Source organism: Crotalus tigris, unplaced genomic scaffold (genome assembly GCF_016545835.1).
Source record: "Crotalus tigris isolate CLP2741 ecotype Arizona unplaced genomic scaffold, ASM1654583v1 scf7180000023589.2044511, whole genome shotgun sequence".
NCBI lineage: Eukaryota > Metazoa > Chordata > Lepidosauria > Squamata > Viperidae > Crotalus > Crotalus tigris.
The window spans coordinates 1347093-1355927 of record NW_024100062.1 but is presented as its reverse complement, the minus strand read 5'-3'; the positions used below and the strand labels follow the sequence as shown (position 1 = coordinate 1355927).

Here is an 8835-nt window from a genome sequence, read left to right as displayed (position 1 = left end):
GGGCTAGAAACTGGGAGACAGTGAGTTTTAGTTGCACCTTAGCCATTAAATCAACCAGGTATCTTGGGCCAATCATTCCCTGTCAGCCCTAGTATGAAGGCAATGGCAAATCAGTTCTGAAATGTTGTCAAGAAAACTGCAGGGATTTGTTCAATCATCATGAGTGATTGTCTCAAAGGCACAAAATGAATACATTTTGTGAATGAATGAATGAATTGTAGGATCAGTAGGCGGACCCAACCATTTCATTAAAAATCACACAATTTTCAGGTACCATGACAGTATCTGCCCTAAAGTACCAAAATTGTAGCTTCAGCAACTTCACTGAAACTCCTCTCTGTTATTCTTAAAAAATGTAGAAGTGCAGCAGACTAACCTGACTTTTGAATGGGACAATCAACTGAAAGGTCAGTGCTCTGGGAAGTCTAATACCTACAGGCAGTCCTCAAGTTATGACCACAATTGAGCCAAAATTTATGTTGCTAAGTGAAACATTTGAGTTTGCCCCATTTTATGACCTTTCTTGTCACAGTGAAGTGAATCATTGCATTTAAGTTAGTGACAGTTAAGTGAATCTGGATGCCCCATCTGGATTCCTCAGAAGATTGCAAAAGGGGATCACATGACCCCAGGACACTGCAACCATCATAAATACCAGTTGTCAAGCATCTGATTTTTTTTTATCATGTGACCGTCGGGATGCTGCAACAGTTGTAAATGTGGAAAATGGACATGTCACTTTTTTCAGTGCCATTGTAATTTTGAATAGTCACTAAATGAACTGTTGAACGTCAAGGACTACCTGATTGTAAAATACAGAATTGCAATTCAACTCCTTAAAAGCTGCGGACGCAATATGCCAACTCATAGTTTGCTTAGGCAACGATGGTTTGCTGAACTAACAGACGCTTGGTGGAAACCACTCCAGGATGAGAGGAGTTGGGTTTGCAAGCAAATAAATTCTAAACTACCAGAAGTCCCCGAAACGAACTCACACAACTAGCAAAACCGGCGAAACAGTCGCGCGGGAAAACTTTGCGCATGCCCTGTATGTCTACTAAGAAAAACACGCTCTTGCTTTTGACTTCCGCCTTTTGCCGCTCATCCGTTCAAACCGACAACCTGACATTGCGTCCTTTTTTCTGTGGTTCATAGCGCCACCCGCATGCTCTTACTTGAACTTTTTTTTTTTTTTTTTAAAGAAGGAGGACGTTGGGGTGGGTGTCAGAAGAAGAAGAGGGCGGTCCCTGGGAGAAAGCTTTTGTTTCATTGGTTCACGGGAGCGTTTGTAATCTTTTTATGGCGCCTAAGTCGGGCGGTCTACGATGATTTTTTTCTTCTTCTGTTGTTAGTTACCTCAGTCGCCTCAGTCGCTTCCCTCACGGCTCCCACAGAAAGTCAGTAAAACACGCGCGTGAAAAGTGATCTCTAGGGTATCCTAGCGCGGTCCAACTTAGCATGGCTTCTTCCAAACGCAAGGATCCGGCTTCTGCAGCAGTATCCCGGATCTTTGTGCTGGAGGAAGAAGTCAGGAGCCTGACTGAGGAGCTGAACCAGTGCCAGGTTGGTACCGACGAGGGGGAAGGATGGAGATCCTCTCCGAGAGGACCAGAGACTTGGCTACTCACGGCCCTCGGGGGACTGTGGGGAAGAAGGGGGGAGACCTTTATTAGCCTGGCTTCCAGTTATGAAACTCCAGAGAAATACTAAAGGGCTTCCCCGTTGGGTCTGTCAATGCCTCACCTAGTGGCTTCATCTTCCTAGGTTCCTTAGTATTATATCAGTATTGCTTAGTATATTAATATTACTAATTATATTAATATATAATATATTAATATATTAATATTACTATTAATGTTCCAATTCTAGATGGGGGGGTGCTTGTTTTGACAGTTTTAGCATTGAGAGCTACTATAGTTCTCCGCCAGGCACACAGTGGTGAATCCCTCCAAAGAGTCAGTTTAGTTTCAGGTTGCTCAAGCAAGCAAGCCAAGCTCCCAAAGAAACATCTCTGATATACAGTAAAGCCATCCAGCCTCTGAAGAGAAAACCCATGTGGTAGGCCTTCTGGCTTTTAACTTTAGTTGTGATGCTGCTCAGAGTCACTTTTTATGAAATGGGCTGCCATACCAATTTAATAAATAAAATAAAAAGAACAAGCGGTTGACAGAAGGTTAGTGATGGTGTTCTATCTGCTCTCTATAAAGATTTTTTTTTAAAAAAATAGGATTAGGATTAGATTTTTTTTTAAAAAATTAAGGAGATAGGTAAATAGAGCGGCATAAGAATCCAACGTAGAGCCTTCTAATAGCAATTACAAATTTTTGCTTCATTGTTGAAATATTGACTTCGGTGAGGAAGTCAATACCTAAACAAATAATTTTAGAGTTAAGTTGAACCACCTAGCTCAGTGGTGGCGAACCTATGGCACGGGTGCCAGAAGCGGCCCTCGGAGCCCTCTCTGTGGACACACATGCCATTGCCCCAGCCTTGCCCCCCCCCGCAACCCCCTCCTCACCAGCAGCCCCCGGAGGAGAGTCGCCCCCGAGCGTGGCCCATGCGGAGCAGTGCATCCAAGGACATGGCAGACAGACAGCGTAGATAAGACTCTGCCCTCACGTCCCATTGCGCACAGTTGATGCTGCGGGGCGCAGGTAGAGGGCGTGGCAACCATGGCGCTGCTGGGCGATTTGCGGCGGGCCCTGGAGGCGGTGAGTGGCCCTGCGGGCAGGCGGAGTGGGGGCAGAGCGGGAGCGGGGCAGGGGTGGAGCAGGGACGGGGCCAATTTTTGGGCACTTGGTCGCTAAAAGGTTCGCCATCACTGACCTAGCTTGTCATTTAATCTACTGGTTCTGGTCCTACCCTCTGGCTTTAAACTATAGATCCATTCCTATGATGACTTAAATATTTGACGATTACTATGATGTGATATCTCACCAGTTAACTTTTTTGAAAGCTAAGCATATAGGTCCTTTAGCTTTTCTTCATATGGCCTGGTTTCTAGATTCCTGACCATCTTGATAGGCTTTCTCTGAATTCATTCCATCCTGTATGTACACTTTTTGAACTGTGGTGCTCAGCCTTAGATACCATTTTCCAAATGGGGAAATTATGCCCCCTTTAAGCATCTGCTGGCAAAACGGGTTGCTGAGCTCTACCAGATGGAAAGACAAACCCAAAAGTATGTACACACTCTCACAATAAGCAGTGAAATGATACAGTTTTAATTTGTACTTTCTAGCTTATATCCAATAGATTTCACTTGAAGAAAAAATTTTAAAGGGGTATTTAGGTTGGCACCATTGAGGTTTGGCAAACACAAATAAGGAGTTCAATTCATATTTATTTATTCCACCAGTGCCGCTCCTTTCCTTTCAAATATGATATAGAACTGACAATAACTAATGTACAGTGAGTTTGAATAATAAATTAAAATTGATGTTGGAATTCATTAACAGGATAAAAGCTTGATTAAAAAATGCTCTTCTAAAGGCAGAGAGAAATAGTGGCTAATGCAACTCCTCAGGGCGTGAATTCCACAGCTTGGAAGTGGCCACCTTTACGATGCTCAATAATTGATAGAAGGACATCACCCGATCATTATAATGGTGAAATTGCATCATACTTGTGGGAACAGGATAATTTTAAAACAGTAAATATACTTCAAAATAACGATTAGGAACATTTATATCTCTTTTTATATTGCCCCCTTTTCCAAGAAATTCAAAGAAGTGCATTTGATATCTCACTTTCTTGCACATTTTAGAATACTATGAGACAGATTACAGTAGAATTACTCTAACAATTGATTGGCCCAAGGTTAATCCAAGGGAATGTCATGCTGAAATCTCAAAACAATTAGAAATAGGTTACATTGCTGTTATCTAGTAGCATATTTGCTGGTTTGCATATGTTTAATCTTCAGTTTATGTATTAGGTTAAACTCTCATACCAACTCACTGCATAGGGTGGTTGTTGTGGGGAAAATAAGAGGAAGGAGCATTAGATATATTCGCCGCCTTGAGTTATTTATAAAAATAATAAAAGTAGGATATTAATTGAATAAATAATATGCATAGATTTTGGCTTAATGTGATATGTAAACTGGTAAATTGTGGCTTATTCAACAACTTAAGATAATACAATATTCCAATATGTTTCTAGCACATAGTTACAATGTAATAAAAAGTGAAATGTAATTATTTATTATGAAATTTACATACAATCCAGCTTGCCAAGAGGCAACTCTAGATGCTTATAACAAGAACAGAATAAAGCATTAAAATATCACAATAATATTAGCATTAAAATTAACCTTAAATTTTACAAAGATGATGAGGAAGGAAGCAAGGTACACATGGGATAGAGGTAGAATCTTCTTTTAGTCCATTAATCATTGACATATCCCATCAGGATCCCAGGACAATTGGCAGAATCAAGTCTTCAGGCCCTTTTGGAAGGCCAAAAGGGTGGGTGCACATCTCAAGAGGCAAGATGTTCCAGAAGGAGGGATATTTCCCTATTGTGCAGGAAAATATTCCATTCTCTTTCCTTTTGGCAAGTAGGACACTGGATGGATGCATTTTGTCCCCAAAAAATTAGAAAAAGGCATACATACACAAGCCAGAATCAAAGAATATTATAGAATAGAGCTGGAAGGGACCTTGGAGGTGTTCTAGTCCAAAGAAGGTGCCGCTTAAACTGAGGCTTAAACATATGCAAGTAGTGGTCATGATGCTAGTTATTCAATATTGCTGCCTCTCTCTTTTTTTTTATAAAATCCCGATATTTTAGAAAGCAACCCTGCATTTTGTCAGGAATATTTTGTATAACTTTTGACTTGCTTATAATATCATGGTTGGTGGCTAGCTCATACATTGCCACTTTTCACAAATAAACTCTTGAACATAGAATTCATTCTAACAAGATTTTGATATTATTGGGGACTTCTAGGGTGGGAGATTCACAAAGCACTAAAAAAAATTCTTCCAGTTGTAAAATTTTCCACTGGACAAGTTGCCCTAGATAAGGGCAAATAGATTCTGGTCCAATCTACTATATTCCTAGGCCATTGAGGGTTAATGAGTGGTCAAGAAAAGGCCTGCAAGTTAAAGACTGGTCAGTGTCTTGCCAGTTAACAAGACTGGTCAGACACAGATCTACCAGCTGAAGGAGTCTAGTAATCAAAGAAAACACTGAAACTTTTGTTCTCTTCTGAAAACGGCACAAATGCATTTTGCATACAAGTACTTTTTCTCACCACAGAACCTGTAATAATTTCAGGTAGAAAGCCATCTTGCTTTTTTAATACAGATAGTCCTCGATCCAATTCAGCCCAAAATATACATTGCTTTTACCTCTTTTTACGACCTTTCTTGCCACAGTTAAGTGAATCATTGCAACTATTAAATTAGTAACATGGTAGTTAAGTAAATCTGGCTTCCCCATTGATTTTGCTTGTCAGAAGGTCAATGGGGATGCTACAACAGTCAGGTGAAAAACAATCATGGCACTTTTTTCAGTGCCATGGTAACTGAATGATCATTAAAATAATTGTTGTAAATTGAGGACTATTTGTATTTGTGTTCAATGTTTGCATAACATTTTAATCCATGGTTAACTGAAGCATGTTAGCAATCCCTAATCCCAAGGGTGGGGAAACTATGGTCCTTTTATGATTTGTGGATTTCAACTCCCAGAATTCCTGAGCCAGCCAAATTAGCCACTCTTACTAGTTGCAGTTGGCTCTTACTAGTCTATTTTAGTCTAGATTAGAATGTTTGTTTTTAGAAATCATTTTGGAGGTGTGTGTGTATGGAATACATACATACTGGGAGGGCAGGCTCTAAAGTTTCATATAATTATAAAATTAATAATTTATTTTGTGGGGTGATTTTAAGAGATGAAAAACCTTGTGTAGGTTTAAAGTAGAATTTGCTTTCTTTACACATGAGGCCAATTTTTATTGTTTGGGTTGATTAAAGTGCAGAATGTCAAAAAGGGCTGAATTTTGGACCTGTATGTTTGATTGATGTCATGCTATCACTAGCCACAAATCTGCTACTCTCAGAGTATAATGACAAGCTAAAAAAAGTGTTAAATGCTAAAAAAATGTTGTCCAGGTTTGGTTAAAATCTTAAATTGAACACCTCTCTTCCCCCATATTTTTTAGTCGGATGTTTGATAACTGACATGGAGAAATCTCAGTATCAATGATTGTTCAACATAATAATTGATTTTGGAGTGAAGATTTAGTCTTCAAATCTAAGATGAAAGATCTGTTCTTCCAGGAAGACCAAATGTATGCTCTTTAATTCTATGCTTTCTTTGGACTTGAAGATAATACTGGTCACTGAAATATGTTTGCACATTTATGTTTGGTATATCAGCTACATTTTTTTCTGTGCTGGCCTGATTTGAAAAGAAAATGTTTAATGTGCCTGACAATAACCTTGGAGACCAAGGTTTAAAACAGCCATGATGACCAAGTATCTCATGCTTATCTTCAGTAATATCTGCTCTGTGATATTTAGCTGTCTGGTAATATGAAATTATAAAATGTGCTTAGCTGAATCTAGGCAAAAACCTATTTGTGTAATATTATGTCAGTGGTCAGACAGATGCAAACACACATTTTATTTATATTCTACCTATATTATTTTATAAGTAACTCAAGGTGGAAAACTTTATATAGATATAGAGAAGATATATTGATATATTGATACAGTATAGATATAACTACCGTATATTCCGGCGTATAAGGCGACCCGGCGTATAAGACGACCCGCGTCTTCAGCGCCGAGTCGCATGCCTAGAACGTCATCTTATACGCCGGAAACTACCATAATTTCTGGCGTATAAGACGACCCCTGATTTTGGTGCCGATTTTACCACTTGCAAAAGTCATCTTATACGCCGGAAAGTACGGTACAATATAGATAGTTAGTTTAATGCCGGGGCTAATAATGACAAACAGACCAAAAACTGCTTCTGATCTTGGAGGTTCTAAGACCAAAAGTCAATAATATATCTGATTTTTTTAAAAAATTAAAGTCATCATGTTTCAATGATTCTATAAATGTATTTTTTACCTGTTTTGAATCTGCTGCCATTCTGCCAATTAAATTGATTTGAAATTTTAGTACTATTAATGAATAGTTTCGTTTACCTAACAAAATTGATATTATGTACCAAAATTATTTTCATTTTTAAACAAATATTTCTGATGCAACACTTTTATCCTGCCAGTACTACGCAGTGTTAATGATATTTATTTGTAGTCTTTTTCCTAATCGTCTCTAAACTTAACACCTAACTTCCCTCTTTGTAATATTTTTAGTATCCATAATCCACAATCAATTTAATTAATATTTTAATACTTAATATAACTTTGCATCTCTTAATGTTCAACCGTAGTCAGTTAGTTTGGTGAGATCCTTTTGAAAGGATGCTTGTATTATTCTGAATAATTCCTGTCATCTGCAAACCTATTTGTTTCCTGACTCCAGATCATTTATGAATAAGTTAAATTTCACCAGTACCAATATAGATCCTTAGGGGAATCCCCTGTTTTCCATGAATTTATCTGGGACAGATGTTAGACTGACTGGTCTGTAATTATGTGGATCCCTCTGGATCTCTTTCGTTAAAAAAAATTAAATGATGCTGCATTGGCTACCTTCCAGACCTTTGCTAGGAAGATTTATTTTAGTGATAAGTTGCATATTTTTATTAAGAGATCAGCAATTTCATATACTGTATGAGCATTTTAGGAACACAGTTGAACGCTATCCAGCTCCGATGATTAAATTTATAATTTAATTATAAAACCATATCCTTTGTCCATTCATTGTAATGTAGTTTATCAGAGGTTCTTCCACAAGATACTATTTAGAGACTGATAATTTACAGAATTCATTTCTCTTTACAGAACATTCAGGGGATAGGCATAATTTAACATTTCTGCATTCATATTATTAGTGAATGGGTAGATTTATTTTTTTGAACTAGGCTCCCTATTTAGCAAGATTAGACAATTCACAGTATCAGATCTCTACCAAACACCAAATACTGTTTTGTATAAGAATTTGTTTAGTTCTAATACACTCAAAATAATCTTTCATCTAGATGCCCCTGAGTTGGATGTTTGAAACATTGATGACATCACTATGGTTCTGTCCTACCAATGTGGCTGATCAAAACAAGCAATTATAAACAGTGAAACTCCAACAGCCAAAATTTTGTACATCTATCCTGCATAGCACATTACTTTTGAATTCCCTCCGTACTGATGATTAGCAAAATCTCAGTCAAATACAGTCTGCCAATTTCTTCATTCACTTGATTCAGCCTGCTCATTCTGAACACATTTTATTTCTGCACAAAGTTGAGGCTGCCAGGTTTTTCACTCATATACCATATTTTCCGGCATATAAGACAACTTTCTAAACCATGAAAATCTTCTTAAAAGTTGGGGGTCGTCTTATATGCCCAGTCGACTTATACGCCGGAAAATACTGTATTTTCCGGCGTATAAAACGACTTTCTAACCATGAAAATCTTCTCAAAAGTCGGGGGTCATCTTATACGCCCAGTCTTATACGCCGGAAAATATGGTAATTCAATCTATATATTCAGACATAGTTTAACATAGTGTATTCTGCCTTTCAGTGCCAAGTCACATCAGAGTAAAATGTAAAAGCATGAATCTTTTAATAGACTATTTTCTCCCTCTCCTCTCCACTCTTTCTCCATCTTAGAGGTTTTCTAGTCTTTGACACTCCATAATTGCATTTGGAGGCTTTAAAGGACATGGTACAAATCAGATGCAAACAA

The 8835-nt window shown here is 38.1% G+C and overlaps 1 protein-coding gene across 6 annotated transcripts in view; it reads left to right on the top strand.

Moving 5' to 3' along the window:
• The first annotated feature begins 1008 nt into the window (after positions 1-1008).
• CNTLN (centlein) overlaps positions 1009-8835 on the top strand; it is a 189423-nt gene continuing 181596 nt past the window's right edge. For all 6 annotated transcript variants that reach the window (XR_005553700.1, XR_005553699.1, XM_039319412.1 and 3 more), the window contains exon 1: positions 1009-1563. Coding sequence is in view for 4 of the 6 variants with exons in the window: in XM_039319412.1 (XP_039175346.1) it covers positions 1459-1563 (105 nt within the window). In the remaining 2 variants the exon portion in view is untranslated. The remainder of the gene's footprint in view (positions 1564-8835) is intronic.